This window comes from Panicum hallii, chromosome 7 (genome assembly GCF_002211085.1).
Source record: "Panicum hallii strain FIL2 chromosome 7, PHallii_v3.1, whole genome shotgun sequence".
In the NCBI taxonomy this organism is placed as follows: Eukaryota; Viridiplantae; Streptophyta; class Magnoliopsida; order Poales; family Poaceae; genus Panicum; species Panicum hallii.
In genome coordinates, this window is record NC_038048.1 from 27222396 (window position 1) to 27241665 (window position 19270).

Sequence of the window (19270 nt, forward strand, 5' to 3'; positions counted from 1 at the left end):
GGGGAGCCGTAACCTCCATGACTTCTCCACGGGTGACCTTCAAGCCATCATCAATGCTGGCTGGGATGCCCACAATGTCATCATTGCCAGGTAGCAGGAGCGCAAAGAAGTGGAAACCCACATCCCCACGTGCTATCAGCTTCCTCTCGACTACCTGGAGACGACTTGGAAGCGCAAGCTAGAAGCCGGGGAACAATCCACTCGCAGAAAGAAGACTCCCGAATCAAAGAAACGACTCGAGGAAGTGCTCCACGGGCAATGCCCGTGCCACTCGAAGATCAAGCATTCTGTGTTTGAATGTCAAGCCCTTCGAAGGGCCCTTGGAGCTCCGCCAAGTTTACGAAGATAGGCAACGGGACTATCCGACTAATGATTTACTCATAAATCAAGTACCCAATTCAAGGAGGTTTTCTGAGGGTCTTTTAGGTGTTTCGTTGTCTAAACCACTATTTTGGCATTATATCCTGAAACAAGGGGTTCTGCACGCCTAAAAGCACCCCTTTTTACCACTTAGTCAGGATCGCTATTCTTGTTCATTATTTAGGTTAACCACGACTCCCTCACTAAACTCAGGGAACCTTATCACAGCCAAACCATGCGACTGCCAAGAGTGGATGCCTTATTTGGCAATGACTAGTGGAACCCTTAATCAGCCAAATAAAGCATCTTCTTGATTATCTATCAAACACATCCAGTAACGCACAGATTACTAGCTCCCAACTAGTTTTGCTATGTTACTAAAGGGGCCTTGCTCCCAAACTTCTAGTAACACTCTGTTTACTAGTTTCCAACTAGTATTACACGTAGTTTACTGAAGGGGCCTTGCTCCCGCACAACTTTGCCAACGGTTTCGATGGCATTCAATTTTTCCCGACTAGAAGCAGCAAGAAGCAACCGTACCACCTGCATGGAAATCAATTGTGCAATCGACGACTCGATCGATGACTTGGAATCCCTCGAACCGAATCCCACTCGGTGGAGCTCCTCTACTACAAGTCGGAGGAGGATTTGGATCGTCTACAATAAGTTGGAGGAGGATTTGGATTGACTACGACAAGTCAGAGGAGGATTTGGATCATCTACGACATGTTGGAGGAGGATTGGGATCGCCTACTACAAGTCGGAGGAGGATTTGGATCATCTACGACATGTCGAGGAGGATTGGGATCACCTACTACAAGTCGAAGGAGGATTCGGATCGTCTGCTACAAGTTGGAGAAGGACTAGCCAACATCCATCAAAAGGCTCCCATCCCCCGACTACTCGGACTTCATCAACAACACCAATCTTGGTTGGGCGGGCCTGAGCATAGGAAGGGCACGAGTCCTCCAAGCTACCTGGCTCAGCCCACGCTTTTGTGCCTCCATCTTGGTAGAGCGGGCTAGGGCATAGGAAGGGCATGAGTCCTCCAAGCTACCCAGCTCAGCCCACCCTTTTGCGCCTCCATCTTGGTAGGGCGGGCTAGTGCATAGGAAGGGCACGAGTCCTCCAAGCTACTCGGCTCAGCCCACCTTTTGCGCCTCCATCTTGATCAGGCGAGCTAGGGTATTGGAAGGGCACGAGTCCCCCAAGCTACCCAGCTCAACCCACCTTTCTTTGACTACAACTTGGTGTGGCGGGCCTGGATATCGGATGGCACGAGTCCTCTAAGCTACCCAGCTCAGCCCACCTTTTTGTGTTTTCGACCTGGTCAGGCAGGCTCAGGTATCGGAAGGGCACGGGTCCTCCAAGCTACCTGGCTTAGCCCACCTTTTTTGCGCCATCAACCCCAACAACCTGTCGGGCCTAGCACCGTTCCAAAAAGGTAGGACCCTCGACCCACCAACGACTACTTCGACTTCACAACTAGCCAGAAGCAGAGTGACTAGTTGGAATTGATTCTGACTAGTTGGGATCATCAACAAACTGACACAACTTCATCAACAAGCAACACGACATCGTTAGCAATCACCAACGAATCAAGATCGCCAATCACCCATGAGAAGACTGAGACCTGATTCAAGGAGGTTTTACGGAGATCTTTAGGGAATTTGTTTAACCATTGTCTCGAGTTTTTTTTCTCAACACAAGGGGTTTTTTCCCAAAAAAATTTGTTCAACCACTCGGTCAGGGGATCAAGGAGTTTACCCAAATTAGGGCATACTCATTCATCCTTACTTCAGCGCCACGTGACTTGTTTTGGCCCGTCTAAGGTATTCCTTCGGGCTAATCGAGACATCTTCGCATGGAAACTTGTGACTTGTTTTGGCCCGCCCAAGAAGTTCCTTCAGGCTAACCGAGACATCTGCGCACGGCAACATACGACTCGTCTTGGCCTGCCCAAGGAGTTCCTTTGGGCTAGCCGAGTCATCCTTGCTCAACGACTACTTCTGTAACAATGCACGTACAGAATTGTGTGTCACTTCCTTTGGGCCAACCGAGACAGCTTTGCATGCCACTTAAGACTTGTCTTGGCCTGTTCAAGGAACTCATCGCCCCACATGAAGGACCTTGTCATCAACCCCGTCGGGCCAACCGTGATGTTTTCGCAAGTCAACATGTGAATTCTCATGGTCTGCCCAAGGATATGAATAAAGCTACCAGCAAGATCTATTTCTCCCTCGCTAATTGACCTCTAGTCACATTCACATAATTCTAGTATAACTCCGTTTACTAGATTTCGACTAGTACTACACAAAGTTTACTGAAGGGCCCCGCTCCCATACTTCTAGTAATAGACTACTGGATTCCGACTAGTACGCTATGTTACTGAAGGGGCTTCACTCCCATACTTCCAGTATAACTCTGTTTTACTAGTTCTCGACTAGTACTACGCGTAGTTTACTAAAGGGGCTTCGCTTCCAAACTTCTAGTATAACTCCGTTTTACTAGTTCTCGACTAGTACTACGTGTAGTTTACCGAAGGGGCCTCGCTCCCATACTTCCAGTATAACTCCGTTTTACTAGTTCTCGACTAGTATTACACGTAGTTTACTGAAGGGATCTCGCTCCTAGAATTCTAGTACAACTCCATTTTACTAGTTCTCGACTAGTACTACGCATAGTTTACTGAAGGAGCCTTGCTCCAATACTTCCAGTAACACTCCGTTTACTAGTTCTCGACTAGTAGTATGCGTAATTTACTGAAGGGGCCTTGCTCTCATAGTTCCAATAATACTCTAATTACCAGCCGTAGAGTTGATGACTTGATTGATGCGTGGGAGCTCGAAGGGATCCTTCGGGCAGTGCTTGTTGAGATTAGTAATAATCCACACACATCCTTCATTCATTATTATTCTTTTTCAAAACAAGTACAGGGTTAGCTAGCCACTCTGGGTGGTACACTTCTTTTATGAAGCCAGCCGCGAGTAGTTTTTCTAACTCCTTGATGGCCTCCCTCTTGTCTTGAGCAAATTGGAGTAGTCGCTGCTTCTTCGGGAGTGCTCGATCAACTCCTTAGGCATCCCTAACATATCCGCTAGTTTCCACACAAATATGTCTCGGTTAGCTTGAAGGAAGCTGATGGGCATGCTTTCCTATTTGTCGCTCAGCCCTGTGCCAATCAGGGGTATCTTGGAGGGGTCGCCCTCCTGCAGTTGGATGGCCTTCATACCAACTTCGCTGGTGGGCTTCACTGAGGACTGGCTCGACTTCTTGGTCAGAATCGCCATATCTGATGAAGGGAGCTGCTGCGCGGCCACGAAGACTTCAGCTAAAGCATCAGGCACACGTGTAGTCGAGTCATCCTCGATTGCCTCTTGGACGCAGTCGTACAACTTCTATAAGTCATCATGAAAAGTGAGTACCCCTGCCTTGCCCGGCATCTTGAGGAGCAAGTAGACGTAGTGGGGTGCAGCCATGAATTTGGTCAGAGCAGGTCTTCCAAGGATGGCGAGGTAAGATGACTCTAAGTTTGCTACCTCGAACTTGACGTACTCGGCGCGATAGATGTCCTTGGTCCTGAAGGTGACTGGCAGAGTCACCGAGCCGATCGGTGTAGTCGAGTTACATGGGATGATGCCCTAGAACGACGCCTTGCTAGGGTGAGCATGTTGAAGATGTTCATCCCCATCTTTCCAAAGTACCCACGAAGAGGGTGAGCATGTTGGAGATGTTCATCCCCATCTTCTTTAAAGTACCCACGAAGAGCAGGTTGAGGCCGCTCCCGCCGTCGATGAGTACTTGAGTGAGTTGTGAGCCTGTCACCACAGGATCCAGCATGAGTGGGAAATTTCCCCTACCTGGCGCGCTAGCTGTCGGTGTTTACCGCAAAGCTCATCGAGGGATATCCCGAGGTGGTAGATTATATGTAGGGTGTCGTCAAGATCTGGAACTCGAAGGTGCAAGAAGTATAAAATTTTAGGCAAGTTCCGACTGCAGTATGCATAATACCCTACATCCTGTATTGTGGTTTGTATTGCCTTAGATGATTGTGTTTTGGAGGGGTGCCTGCCCGCCCTTATTTAGTCTGGAGGACAGGATTATAGAGATTCTAGCCAGATACGAGCTTCAGGAGTCCTACCCAAGTACTAATCAGGTGGTTTACTTCTGTTCCGACTAGTTCTACTCATGCCCGAGTAGTTTACAATAAGTATAAGGTACGGGACATACCCCATCCCTTATTCTAGAATATTCTATGCTATATGCGCAGTCCCGTGGTACTAGGTTTGACAAACGCATCGCAAAACACAAATCAACTTGTGAAACTCATTTCAAATTTATTTTCTAGTATAACTTTATAATTTGAACAATTGTCGCACATGCTCAATATATATTTGAATCCTGCTCAAATATAAAACCACAAAATATGCAAGTAGCTTACATCCTTCCTATCAAAATAACTTCCTTGCAGTAAACTAGAAGTAAATTCTTTTTTTAATTTTTCATTGACGAGACCTTTTTCGTTTTTGACCTATTTCTGTTTTCTTCTTCCAAAAACGAATTTTATAAACTTATCAGTGTCCGATGCATTTCAAATAACAAATATTCCGAGTATGTGTGCTCATATATTGTGAAGTGAACCTATCCATAGCAATGTTGCCGTAAACGGTCCTGTAACCCGTGTACACGCTACTTGACAAGCTAACATGCAGGACCTAAACAGTGATTATACAGTAAAAAATAGGTTTACACGGGCTACACCGTGTAAAAAAGGGCAACTACATGATTTTACACGGCGAGTAGACCGTTTGAAACAACGTTTAGGTTATAGAGAAGTATCAACTATGCCTTATTTTTTAAACAGTATGACATTTATTATTTGTAAATTGTGATTTGTCACGTCAATTGATAAGGAGCATATGATTACATGTTTGGTCGATTTAACAGTTAAGTTTGGTAATCTGTAATATTTGATTGATAAAATATTAGATTTTCCGAATTTCACTTGTTATATGAATTTTATTCTACCATACACACCGTGTAGCCCGTGTACACACCGTTTACATGATATGTACACGGCCTAGTCGCTACTCGAGGGGTGATCGAACGACTACTGTTTAGTGTTTAGGTGAACACTGATCCATAGTCAAGCATGTACATAGTTTTTTTTTTGAAAAAGTTGACAAATAGGGTAAATAAATTGACCAAGGAATGCCATGAATGCTCATACTGGAATTCTTGGTTGTCACCCGTTGCTTTGAAGCATGGAAAATAAATTTTCTATCACAGCTTGTACACAAAAACCATGTGGGATAGTTCATCACCAACGATTTATTGAGTTATTATTATCGGCTTGTAGTTTTATACGTGAAAAAAATTAAATTATCCGTCAAGGTTATCATGTGGATTCGTAAGCTAAACCAAAACTTCTTGCATGAGGTGGAGTACTCTGGAAGTGACCTTTCAAATCTTATAAAAAATCTGATGGCACTGTTCCTAGAATCAATAGCAAAGAAGTATTTTAGTGCATGTTTCGGATATTGCAAACACTATTCCTTTTTGCAGAAGCTTTTTGTTCATATCCTAGATGTTATTTTTCTCATATTCTGATAGAGTGACAGAGCCGCCCGATGGAAACATCTAGTGACTTATGAGTTATGACATGTTTGGTAGAGAAGTGATTTTATGTCTCTCTATGTTAAATTTTTAGGTATGAAGTGATTTGGAGTGGGAAATGAATCGAAAGAAGCTATATTTTTCGGTTCCTAGCCTAGGAAATAAATTAAAAGAAGCTATATTTTCAGCTTCTCATCTCTTAATATTTTTATGAGAATCGCTTCATAGAATCAATCTAAAATTATATCTTTAAAAAGAATATTTGACAGAACTCATTTTGATGCATCCTGAAAACTTCTCTAGGAGCCTTGCGAGACAGATTCCTAGTAAGATTTGAAAAAAAGAATCAACCAAAGGATGCGCAGTCACATTATCCTTTCTCTGCTCACAGGATTTTGCTCATGCGCCAAAGCTAAGAAGAATACAATTATTTCTTGGCCAAAAGGCCGAAATGCCACGTAATGGGCCGGCTCATCCTTTCCTGGCCCAGGCTTGCACCCCGCCTTCCTCCACGTCAAACCCACTTGTCTTCCTCCGCTCGGAGCCTCGGACACTGCTGTGCCGTCCCACCTGGTTCCCCGTGTCGCGGTGCCTGCGAGCCCACCGCTACGGTACCCAAAACCTATCCCTCCACTCCACCGCGTCTCCGCCCCCTCCCCTCCTCGATCTCGCCTGGCCGCGCGCCGGCGGCCCCCCAGATCCGCCTGCCCCCTCCCACCCTCCCGCCGCCCCGCCGCCAGATCCGGCCCTGTCCCCGCAAAACCCTGCGCCGCCGCATCCCAGGCGGGGGGAGAGCGGAGGCTTAGGTCGCAGCAGCCATGGCTGCCGCGGAGGAGAACACCTCGCTGTTCCTGATCTTCATCCTCACCATGATCGCACTGCCGCTCGTGCCCTACACCATCATGCGCCTCTGCCGCGCCGCCTCCGAGAAGGTCAAGACCATCCACTGCCGCTGCTCGGGGTGCCGCCGCTCCGGCAAGTACCGCAAGTCGATCTACAAGAGGGTGCGGATGCTGCTGCTCGTCTCCTGCCTTTTATTTTTTTTGCTGTCTTGTTTTGCTACTATTGGATTCTGTTTGGGGGTGTTGCTGGATTTTCTTCTCTGACTCTGTTCGGCTTGTCTTAACTTCGCAGATATCCAACTTCTCGACGTGCAGTAACCTGACCATCGTTCTGCTCTGGATCGTGATGATCTTCCTGGTTTACTACATCAAGCATGTTAGCCGTGAGGTATGTGATTGTTTACTACATTCAAGTATTCACCACGTCCTAGTGCTGAGCTGCTGATCGCCCCCCCCCACCCCCTTATTTTCTGCTGAAAACTCATTTAGCTGTCACTTGCTTATAAATTGTCAAAATAACCATTAGTTATTTGGGCCCAGCGGCAGACAAGATAGCGTGTTGTGTTTCTTAGTATATATTGATTTTGTAGCTGCAGCGTTTTCCATGGTGATGGCTCTTTGTATTGATATACTAATAACTTAACAGTTTAGTGAACTTAAGATATGGTATATGCAAGGCTATAAAAGCTGTGAGCATTGAAGCCACTGTGTGTTCTGAAAGTTCAGCATGATAAAATTCCAATGCATTGTGTTTTATGATTTTGCATTTGAATCTTTTAGGTCCAAGTTTTTGAGCCTTTCAGCATTCTTGGACTGGAACCTGGGGCATCTGAATCTGAAATCAAGAAATCATACAGGAGGCTTTCTATTCAATATCATCCTGATAAAAATCCTGATCCAGGTACTCCTTCGCAACCTGCGATGCTGCTCAGTGAAGAAAAATTGTCTTACATAATGAACCATGTCTTATGCTTTCTCTCCACTTATCCAGAGGCCCATAAGTACTTCGTTGAATACATATCCAAGGCATATCAGGCATTAACTGATCCTGTGTCTCGTGAAAATTATGAGAAGTATGGTCACCCTGATGGGCGGCAGGTAATAGCCTAAGCTAAATTTTGCGACATCATATTTCAGAAACGTATTAAGCTAACATGGGATGTATGTCATGTATGATTCAGGGGTTGCAAATGGGCATTGCTTTGCCCAAGTTCTTACTGAATATTGATGGTGCATCTGGTGGGATAATGCTTTTAGGAATAGTGGGATTTTGTATACTGTTGCCCTTGATGATAGCAGTTATTTATTTGTCAAGGTCCTCAAAGTATACTGGAAATTATGTCATGCATCAGACACTGTCCACTTACTACTACTTTATGAAGCCATCTCTTGCTCCAAGGTAATACCTGCAACACCTTATTTTAAAAATCTCACTGTAATTGAAATTTATGTTTTCTTAGCACGTCTTATTGAAGTGAAAGTGCTTCGTATCTCCTTTTTCCCCAATTTTTTAATGTCAGACTGACACAAGACTAGTAGGCCATTAGGAATGGAGGCTTTTCGTAACATTTGAAAGTGAAAATATGATTTATTATCATATTATCACTGATTCACTGTTTTAGACTTAGTTTTCTTGTATGATCCAGTACAAGATCTTTTTTTTAAATGATTAATTTTGTTGGACACATATGGTTGCGCAACTCAATTTTACTTTGCATTATTGTTGATAGTTCGATGGAAAAAAACGATGTTCTGCACATGCAGAACCACATTGCTTTATGTATCATTGCTCACTCTTGACAAAATTAAGAGTTTCAGTTTTCAAAAACAATATAAGGGTAATGAATCATTTTTGTTGCTGCTGACCAAAGCCATGGGTCTAATATAAATATTTTTGCATATCTAGTGGATGAATCTAGTCAGATCTTTCTTTTCCCTTCTTGGGTATTTGCTAGCCTTAAAAATCTTGTCTCCTTTTACCATACCTGAGCAATGGATTGGTGCTATGTCACAGCAAAGTTATGGATGTCTTCATCAAGGCTGCAGAATATATGGAGATGCCGGTTCGACGCAGTGATGATGAACCCCTGCAGAAATTGTTTGTAGCTGTTAGAAGCGAGTTAAATCTGGACTTAAAGAACATTAAGACAGAACAAGCAAAATTCTGGAAGCAGCATCCATCACTAGTAAAGGTTGGTCTTTTGTTTCTGGATGTTATTTTACAAATTAATCTCTTCATTGCGGAAAGTCCTAAAATCTAAAAAGTTCTGTCTTCCATTTTGCAGATGGAACTCTTGATTCAGGCCCATCTCACTCGGGAGTCATTTGCCTTGACCCCAGCACTTCTAAAAGATTACAGGCACATGCTTGAACTTGCACCTCGTCTTCTAGAAGAACTCGTTAAGGTACTTGCTTGCTGACTCTTTAGATTTCTGTCGTTAATTTTAGCATATTGTAAGTTTTGGTTCTCTACAATTGTTTAAACAAATAGGATGCTTGGTTGCTTATTTGTGCCATTTGACATCGACATCATGTAACTATTGAGTTTGGTAATTTGATCTGAATAATTTATCCATGAAACATCTGAAATCTGAATCTATCAGAATTCATGGAGTAAATTTTGTAAAGCCATACATAGTGGTAAAACCATAAGAATGAAGATTTCACTCCATGCAGCTATCAATTAAGTATACAATTTGCCGGTTAAACCCTATTGGGTCACATTGAACCTGTTCTGGCAAGGTGGATTCAAGTTAACAGTTTCTATGCTGCACTGTGTTGTATATGTAAACAAACCAACATTTCTGGACCAATAATGCAGTTCTTTGGTTGAGGTCAAAAATCTTTTCAAACCTGGACCGGGTATATTTTTGGGCAAGCTGGCAATGTCTTGCACATTGTGACACATTTTCAAAACCATTTCGTTTATCTTTGTTGTTATGACAGTAAGCCCTATGCACTGTTTCTTACCTAGTAAACCATATTAATATCCTAAATTTCAAATATCTGAATAAGAGATTCTTGAGTTGCCATATGGACCACGCCTCATGGATGTGCACATGGCACAAGCTGTTTCCGTTTGTAATTTATGCAATTACTCGAGCACCAACAAGATCATCTTTAGACTGCCTGCCCAGAAATCATTAGGCTTGAGATCTGATACATGAAATTTCTGATTAGTCCGCTTTTCAATAGTTGACAGTTATTATTGAGTGTGTACATCAAATTGGTGTACTCTCTACTTATTTAAGCAATGAATGGAGAAATTGTTCTATTGTAATTTGAAGCCACCTTACGTTGTTAATCTTTTTTTTTCCAGTTTTTTTGAACTAACACATTATTCCTTTTTCTATTGTTTCATGCTATACAATTTAAAATTACTCATTGGCTTGCAGATTGCAGTTCTACCACGGAATCCCCATGGTTTTGGATGGCTCAGGCCAGCAACTGGTGTTATTGAGCTTTCTCAAAATATCATCCAGGTATTGTCTTCCACCTGATTTTTCTTCAGGCATCCTATGGTGAGCTGTACAAAATAGATAATGCTATATAATTTTTTGAATAGTCCATATTGGCATACTAAACTCATGAACTGTATACAATAGATAAGTAGCTTAAGTTAGCTGAATCATTCAGGTGCATCTTTACTTCTTTATGTACATACCTGATTGATCAGTTTCAACTATCACTTCATAGAATTAGCTTCTGGTTAGGGATGTTGTCAATATCAGCATTTATTCAAAATCTTTAATCTTTGGTTGAATTTTGAACTAGTCATTATGATATTCTGTGATCCTGATCTTTTATGGTAATATATAACTTACCAAAGTGTAAAGGATATGGAAGCAGTATCAATATATGAAAAATGCGGATCGGATACTCGCATTTTGATTTAAATGGCAACAACTTGTCAATTCATAATGTTTTCAGGATAGGAGGCAAATGTAACATAAATGAGCCAGTTTTCTAGCCTTGTTGTATGATACATGTTATAAGCATACAACAGGATGACATATTCCTCTTTTTACATATTAATGAATGGCACATTACGGCAGTGTCTAATGTAAAAAAGAGGAGGTTGTCCAGTCAGTATTGGTGGTGCCTATTATTTTTTGGTGCCTCTTTCATACTGGTTAATTTACTAGGCGGTCCTGGCAAATAAAAAGTAGGTGGGGCTTGGGCAATGTTCAAAAAGGCGCTAGGCGGTTTCTAGGCAGTGACCCACTGCCTAGATCCTAGGCGAGCCTAGGTGTTTCAAGGCAGTTTGCTAGGCGGTACATATACCTTGTCATATACATCATATACCTCTAAAAGAAAAGAAAAGGAGAGGACCACTAAGCCTTGAGTTGAAAAATAAGCCCATCAAAGCAGCCCAACAGCCCACCTCCCACCTTATCTCCTCCCCTCTCCTCTGTTACCCTTCCGGCCTTCCTGACGCTCCTGCCTCCTCTCGTTCCCGACGCTGCCGCCCTTCCTCTGCGCCTCTGCTGCCGCCCTTCCTCCTCCTCCTCCTCCGCGCCTGCCCCTGCCTCCTCCTCCGCCGCCCATCTGTACCTCAGCCGCCGCCCGTCCCCTGCTTTCTCCTCCTCCGCCGGCGCCCGTCCCTGCCTCCTCCGCCGCCGCCGGCGGCGCTCTCTGCTCTGCTTCGTCCCTGGGTTGCAGGATCTGCTCTCTGCTCTGCCTCCTCCCTCGCTGGCGCCGACGAGCTGGTGCCGCCTAGGGGTCCGCCTACCCCCATAGGCCAGGCGGGAACCCCTCACCTAGCGCCTAGTCGCCCACCTACTTCCGCCTTTTTGAACACTGGGCTTGGGATGAAGCAATAATGCACTAGCCATTATATTAAAAAATAGTATCTTAATTATAGTTATTTTCTGTTAATATGGTTTAACTGTCTTTACCGTGCTGTTTTGTTATACCTTTGTTTTAATTAACTTTTGTCCTTCAAGTTGGTTGGTCAGCTTTTATGCAACACAATAGAGATTTGTGTTATGTAGCTTAATCAGAAAAGCTACTGATTTTGTGGAAATAGTCTTGGTAGGGAAATAGATTATGAATTGGATTACCATGATGTGACAACGATAGTTAATACTTCATAGGGGTTCGATTGAGCCATATATAGTCACGCCTCTGTCGATTCTCAAAACATCTATGGATATTTTCTGGTACTTGTTGCCTTTGAAAGTAACTATCTTCATGTCCTTTTGTTTCTGTTACTGCATTTCCTTCCATTTTATAAGCTTGTCCATCACCATTAATGTCAATGTAATATTTGGATGCTACATGTTTAGGCTGTACCGCTAAGTGCGCGAAAAGCTAGTGGAGGTAACTCGGAAGGAATAGCGCCTTTCTTGCAGTTGCCGCATTTCACAGAGGCAACTGTGAAAAAGATAGCTCGCAAGGTATTTCTTTACTGCCCTTAGCATCTTTTGACTAGAAGTAAATTGAGCAAAGGAGTATAGAAAATTGATGGTCTTTCGGAAAAGCAATACTTGTAACTCTGGAATATAACAATCTTGTTCTGTGTTTGGCTACAGAAAATCCGTGCATTCCAAGAACTGTGCGACATGTCTGTGGAGGATCGTGCCAAATTGCTGACACAAGTTGCCGGGCTTTCTGAAGAACAAGCTTGTGACGTGGAGCTCGTACTGGAGATGATTCCTTCTATTGAAGTTGATATTAAGTGTGAGACTGAGGGTGAAGAGGGCATTCAAGAGGGTGATGTCGTGACGATGTATGCTTGGGTCTCGCTTCAGCGCCGCAATGGACTAACTGCTGCTCTTCCCCATTGTCCCAATTTCCCATTCCACAAGGAAGAAAATTTCTGGTTGCTTCTAGCAGACGCTGCATCGAATGATGTCTGGTTATCCCAAAAGGTCAGCTTCATGGATGAGGCAACTGCCATTACTGCAGCATCAAAAGCTATACAAGAAACCCAGGAGGCTTTGGGTGCAAGTGCAAAGGAAATAGGAATTGCAGTTAGGGAGGCAGTTGACAGGGTGAAGAAAGGCAGTAGGTTGGTAATGGGCAAGTTTCAAGCTCCAGCAGAGGGCACTCACAACCTGACTTCCTTCTGTTTGTGCGACTCGTGGATAGGCTGCGACACCAAGACCAGCTTCAAGCTGAAGGTCCTGAAGCGCAGCCGCGCAGGAACCAGGGGCCACGTGCCTGAGGAAGGGCCGGTGGCAGCAGCAGAGGATGGGATTGAGGAGGAAGAGGAGGAAGAGGAAGAGGAGTATGATGACTATGAGAGTGAGTACAGCGATGACGAGGAGGATGAGAAGAACAAGGGGACGGGAAAGGGGAAGGTGGCGAACGGAGTGGTCCATCAAGGGGTTGACTCTGATATAGATTCTGGCAGCGATGAGTGATACTATACAAGCAATAGACGCTTAACACCATTCTGTTTTGACTTTTGTACCCCGTGAATTTTAACATACCCCCTATTTATAGAGTCGTAATAGTTGGTTTTTCTCATTATATCCTCATGTTAGATGGATGAAAAATAACTGAGGTGAGGCTGATGGTTACGAATGGACCTGGACCGAATAAAACCAGTTGATCGGGGGTTAACGAAAGGGTCATTCTCCAAAGTGCAAGTACTTGTTAACTATTACTTATCTATGCACAGCACCACCTGGGAGGAGGAAGAACATGAGTTCAGTTGGAACATTTTCATCCTAGTTTAGAGCTTCTTTCTTTATCATGGTTGGAACAGTCATGGAACATTTTCATCCATGGCTGGAACTTATTTTCATGGTTGGAACAATTAATTTCCCGTCGCCTATGCTTCTGCAATGTCAGTAGATTAAATGCATCCAAAATGTTGTCACTTGTCAGGGCTGTTCTATTTCCCAACAGAGGAGACAAGCTTGCTGATTTCAGTAGTGTTGCTCTCGGATTATTGGGTGCCACTGTGTTAGGAACCAGAAGCTATAGATGGCCAGACGGGCCGTGCCTCACAGGCAGCCCAGAGCATGGCCTGCTAAGGCATGGCCCAAGCACGGCACGGTCTGGTTCATATCGTGCCTGGGTCGGCACGGTTAATGTCGTGCCTGGGCCGGCACAGCACGGTCCAGTTCATGTCGTACTTGGGCCGGCACATCCCGATAGGACGTGCTGTATGTGCTAATGCCGCATGTGCAGCAGGTTGGGTTTTAGAAGAAAGGTTTCTCCCGTTTTATTTCAAAAGGAGATAAAACTAACAAGTTTTTTAAGCATTCACGTATTCGAAGTGCACCCGCTTAGTTTGATGCAAACGAGCACTTCATAGACTGCGCCCTGCGCTCGCACTACTAAGATGGGGTATTGCGCGGAACTCGATGAAGCGTCCAGTTGTTCCTGATTCACACAGCTTGGCGCCTGGATCGCCGAGTCCCTCCAGGCGAGCTTCAGCGGTTCCTTTGCTCTAACTTCCATTCTTAAAACCAACGCATCTAGCTTCAGCGCGTCTTGTTCCTTGCATAGGATCCTCCACCTTTGCAGCATGCTTGCCATTCCGCAAAGTAGCACCCGAATGTCCGTCCACACCTATCCATGAAAACATAGAGCATTCCTTAGTTTCCATATAGCCCATGGGGCAGCAGAGGAACACATATTAGTAATGAGATGTCTTTTTTGGCTCAACCACGTACTGGCAACCGATTCAAAGTTATTATTCAGATGTACTCCCAGTAGCTTAGAGCAGAGCTGCCAAACATTAGCCAACACACAGCAGTCGAAAAGTAAGTCGTGCACGGACTCAGGATTAGCACAGAATAAGCAAGTGAGGTCATCAACACGTATTCTCTTATTCAAGTTGTCCCCAGTAAGCAACTTGTTCTTGCATAAAAAGTGAAAGAATCTTTGATGTCGCCTAGAGGGTGTGTGAATTGGCATTTCTAAAATTTTACAAAAGAACTTGTAGTAGAATTAGTAACCTACGGAATCTCCGGAGATTTCTCCGGAATCTCCGCAACTTCCGGAGTTTCCGTAGAAATCTTCGGAGTCTCCGGAGATAGCACAAACTACACAACACGCCTATGAAAACCACAGCCAAAAGTAGATCGACGAGTTACCATACACCAGTAAGTTGTTTCCAAGCTATGTCACTAAATACTTGCAGCGTAAACCTTCTCGAAGGATAGATCGAGATAAACCTAGAAACGAGCTAGCACAAGCAACAAGCAGAAAAATTAACAAATCAAGAACAAGTGACACAAAGATTTATTTACCGAAGTTCGGATCTCTTCACGGGTTACTACGTCTCCGTTGGGTGCTTCTAAAGAAGTTGGGCCATTCTCAACCCTTTCCCCACTTCACTTCTTGATTTCTTCCCTTGCAGAGGTGAAAGCGAAGCCTTCACAAACTTCCCGCTGCACACCACAAGCTTGGGTGCACACTGGACGACGCCTAGCCGTCTAGAAGGCTTGACCTCTAAGAGTAACAAATGCTTCGATGATCTCTTGCCATAAACTCGGATGCTCAAGAATGGATTTGCTCATTTTTACTCAATCTTCCTTCCCAATCTCTCTCTCAACCCCAACTCACTTCTCTTCTCAAATCTCTTGCAAATCTAGAGTGGGGAAAGCATCTTAGGGCTGTGTATAAGTGTATTTTGTGTGGGGAATCAGCAACAACAAATGGGAGGGGGTGAGGGGTATAAACTGTTAAGTTCTGGAATCTTCAAAAAATCTCCGGAGACTCCGAGCCTAAAAACTAGCCGTTAGGTTCAGAACAGGTCTGCAGACTTAGCAAAAATCTCCGGACAAAGTTAGCATTCCCCTTTTCTTAGAAATCTTCGGAATCTCCGTAAAATTTTTCGGAATCTTCGAAAATTTTGGAGTTTCAGCAGAATTCTTCGGAGTTTCCGTAGATCCACAAGACAGCTTAGGTGACCTAAGAGAAAATGCCATAACTTTTTACTCCGGACTCCGATTTCGATGATCTTAAACTCTGTGGAAAGCTTATTCAGAGGACTACCTATTCCAATTGAAATCAATGTCCAAGATCAACCGGTGCAAGTGTTGTGACAAGTGTTTCTTTCATGTTAGCACTTGAAATGTTAGGTTTGAGCATCGAGATATAAACAAAGCTATCAACATCGTATCCCTCTTGATAGTACGGCATTACCTATATTCAAGATCAAATAATGAACACAATATCAACCTCTTAAGCTTGAATATCTTTACCATGCTGCTTTTCTTCAATATCATACTTTGAGGGTTTGCAAACATTTCCTTTGCCTCTTTCTTGAGCATTATCCTTCTTGAGCTAGTGCCTTTAGATTCTTCACCATATATGATCAATAATCAACTTGATATCCTCAAGTCACCTAAATCCATATGATTCAACAATGATTGATGCTTAGCAACTTTGACTATCCATGAGCTTGATTGGTCCATAAATGCTAGCACTAACTTACTTCTTCACCTTAGTACAGGGTCATCGGTGCCAAGCCCTTTGCTTGTCCTTCTTGTCAGGGATAGATCCTCTGGGTACCGCAAGGAAGCTACTCATGAGGAAAAAAAGTCTGATTCCTACTAGGATTCCACTGTAATCCTATTAGAACTCATACCTTGTAATCCTACTAGAACTCCTACCTTGTAATCCTATTAGGAATCCCATCCTCTGGGATATATAAAGGAGGGCAGGGATACCTAGATAGGTAGAGAGAACCAACAGAGAGCAGCTAACAGGCAACTCAACACCCAAGCGCAGGGCGCAATATACAACACCCTAAAACAGGACGTAGGGTATTACGCTACTCTAGCGGTCCAAACCTGTCTAAATTTGTGTCTTGTGTCCTTGCGTTCACCTTCAAGTTCCAGATCCGGTGATCCCTCACCAAATAATCACATACCTTAGGGTATCCCTAGGTAGGCCGAAGGTAAAAACACCGACAGCTGGCGCCCACCGTGGAGCCGATCGTCACGATCATTGGGCGAATTTGAAGGACCTCTTCATCAACATCAATCCACTCAAGGTAGCGGATTGCTACTTCGTACATATGCATCGACGGATTGATTCATCGAGTTCGAGATCGGATCCTTCAGCGAACGGCTACATCAACCTCGACTAGTCGGCTCGACTTCACCTCACGCTGCATCGTTGATACCGCGGCCGCCGACCCCGACGACCCGGTTCAACTTCGGCTTGTGCCGCAATGTCCACGCGCAGCAGCGATGAGTTCGACTACTTCGACTTCGCGAGGAGGCTCGGCGGTCCGCCAGCGACTATTTCAACTTCGCGAGAAGGCTCGGCGGCCCGCCGGCGATCACTTTGACTTCGCGAGGACGATCAGCAGCCCGCCGACGACTACTCGACTACTCGTCTCGACTAGAAACTAGTCGAGGGCGAGCCTCACAGCAACGACTACATCAACTACTCGTCTCGACTTGAAAACTAGTCGGAATTGACTCCGACTAGTCAAGTTTCATCAACAAACCGTCGCAGCTCCATCAACGAGCTCTACGGCTTCGTCGACATTCATCCACGAATCAAGCTAAGTGACTTATACCTTTTCCGACTTGTTCTTCACAAGATCGGCTACCTTTTTGGGTACGCCTCTCGATGGGCATGAAACCCTCGGGGGCTACACCATGATCGACTACCTATCTGTGTACGTCTCTCGATGGGCATTGAAACCCTTCAGAGCTATACTTCGCCGACTACTTATCCGTATACATCTCTCGATGGCATGAAACCCTCCAGAGCTACACTTTGCTAACTACTTATCCGTGTACGTTTCTCGATGGGTATTGAAATCCTCTAGAGCTACACTTCGTCGACTACTTTTTGCGCAACACGCATTCATTCTGTCACAATGTCGACTACTTTTGCGCACTGCGCATCCTCTTTATCGCATGACGACTACTTTCTGCTCGTTGTCTCCTCTTAACGGTCGCTAATCTACTCGAGTAGCAAATGCCTTAATCCGTAAAACCTCGAGTCTCCAGTCAAGATCTAAGCAACCCGTCCTGTATGAGCGAAAGCTAGAGACCTAAGCGACTTGTACATGCTATGGGCGAAGGCTAAACTAGGACCGAGTGAACGTAAAGGGTGGACTATTCGGGAGATTTAAATGGTCTAAAAAAGAGCTCGACACAGCAATTTTTACACCGAATAAATTTTGGTGTCTTCACATTATTACTGAGTACTACTCGGTATCTTCGTATTATGCTACATAATGTATGCATTGTCTTTTTTCAGATCAAGCTTCGGCAACAACCCTCCAGGCAGCACGGCGTGCCATCACAGTTCTGCTAGTTCCTAGGCTCGGGGGCTGGGCGATGCAAACTACTCGACATGGCTCCTTCGGCTCTCCTGGCTCGTAAGCTCGGGGCCTGGACGTCGCAAAACTACTCGAAGATGACTCATATGAAGACTGAGAGTGCAGAAGAAACCCTAAGTCACCGCGCGGTTAAATAAACTAGAGGGAGGCTCAATTTCACTATGCAGAAGGCGAAGAGTTTTTCTCGGGACTTCAGAGTTACACCAATGCCACGATTCTTGGATCCTTTTTCCGAATCTAAGGGTTTTGAATTCAAGGCTCGGGAGCCGCAGGATACGTGTCATCGACTATTTATTTTTTGAATGTACTCGAAGGATAAGAAAATAAGATTCAAGACTACTTTGACCCAAAGCTTGATTCTTCGATTCAACCTAAGGCTCGGGGGCTACTCCATATGGAGTGCGATTTTTCATCGCACCCCATACAAAAGAAGACTTGAAGCTATTCGGGGCATGAGCACCTCATAGCCTCGATGCAACCAAGAAAGTACTCGAAGAAAACCTTTAAGATGGAGTTTCAGAAGAAGCCGAAGACTACTTCAGAAATACTCGAAATGCCTGCAGTACTCGGCTATGAAGAGCTCGAGGGTTTGTCAGGGATAGATCCTCTAGGTACCGCAAGGAAGCTACCCGTGAGAAAAAAGAAGTCTGATTCCTACTAGGATTGCACTGTAATCCTATTAGGACTCATACCTTGTAATCCTACTATGACTCCTACCTTATAATCCTATTAGGAACCTCGTCCCCTGGGATATATAAAGGAGGGCAGGGATACCTAGATAGGCAGAGAGAACCAACAGAGAGCAGCCAACAGGCAACTCAACACCCAAGCGCAGGGCGTAATATACAACACCTCAAAACAAGACGTAGGGTATTACGCTACTCCGGCGGCCCGAACCTGTCTAAATTTGTATCTTGTGTCCTTGCATTCACCTTCAAGTTTCAGATCCGGCGATCCCTCACCAAATAATCACCTACCTTAGGATATCCCTAGGTAGGCTGACGGTAAAAACACCGACACTTCTCCCTCGCTTAGTACCTCGTAGCCAAATTCTTACTAATCCTTAACCATCTTCCCATCTTAAATCACACGTAGCCTTGCATCACAATATATACTCATTGAATTCCATTTATTCAACAAATTGATTCATATATCAATTTTGTGATCAAACATCCATGAATCT

The 19270-nt window shown here is 44.4% G+C and overlaps 2 protein-coding genes across 2 annotated transcripts; one reads left to right on the plus strand and one right to left on the minus strand.

The window, feature by feature from the left end:
• Positions 1-3515: 3515 nt before the first annotated feature.
• Positions 3516-4200, minus strand: LOC112900561. Its single transcript, XM_025969411.1, has 3 exons — positions 4065-4200; positions 3786-3949; positions 3516-3734 (listed from the first exon to the last, which is right to left on the minus strand). Exons 1-3 carry the CDS (start codon positions 4198-4200, stop codon positions 3516-3518), a joined length of 519 nt encoding a protein of 172 aa, XP_025825196.1.
• A 2594-nt stretch (positions 4201-6794) lies between these two features.
• On the plus strand, positions 6795-13399 carry LOC112899784 (dnaJ protein ERDJ2). The gene is made up of 10 exons (XM_025968390.1): positions 6795-6980; positions 7111-7206; positions 7599-7719; positions 7810-7916; positions 8000-8217; positions 8833-9010; positions 9104-9223; positions 10214-10300; positions 12107-12217; positions 12353-13399. Exons 1-10 carry the CDS (start codon positions 6795-6797, stop codon positions 13184-13186), a joined length of 2058 nt encoding a protein of 685 aa, XP_025824175.1. The 3' UTR covers positions 13187-13399.
• Positions 13400-19270: the final 5871 nt, after the last annotated feature.

Excerpts from the sequence above, each read along its gene's own strand:
- LOC112900561 (XM_025969411.1), bottom strand. The coding sequence starts at position 4,200 with ATGCTGGATCCTGTGGTGACAGGCTCACAACTCACTCAAGTACTCATC. Across the intron at positions 3,950-4,064 it reads CATGCTCACCCTCTTCGTGG|TCACCTTCAGGACCAAGGAC; the intron begins GTACTTTGGAAA and ends TGACTCTGCCAG. Across the intron at positions 3,735-3,785 it reads AGATGCCGGGCAAGGCAGGG|GCAATCGAGGATGACTCGAC; the intron begins GTACTCACTTTT and ends TGCGTCCAAGAG.
- LOC112899784 (XM_025968390.1), top strand. The coding sequence starts at position 6,795 with ATGGCTGCCGCGGAGGAGAACACCTCGCTGTTCCTGATCTTCATCCTC. Across the intron at positions 7,720-7,809 it reads TGATAAAAATCCTGATCCAG|AGGCCCATAAGTACTTCGTT; the intron begins GTACTCCTTCGC and ends CCACTTATCCAG. Across the intron at positions 9,011-9,103 it reads AGCATCCATCACTAGTAAAG|ATGGAACTCTTGATTCAGGC; the intron begins GTTGGTCTTTTG and ends TCCATTTTGCAG.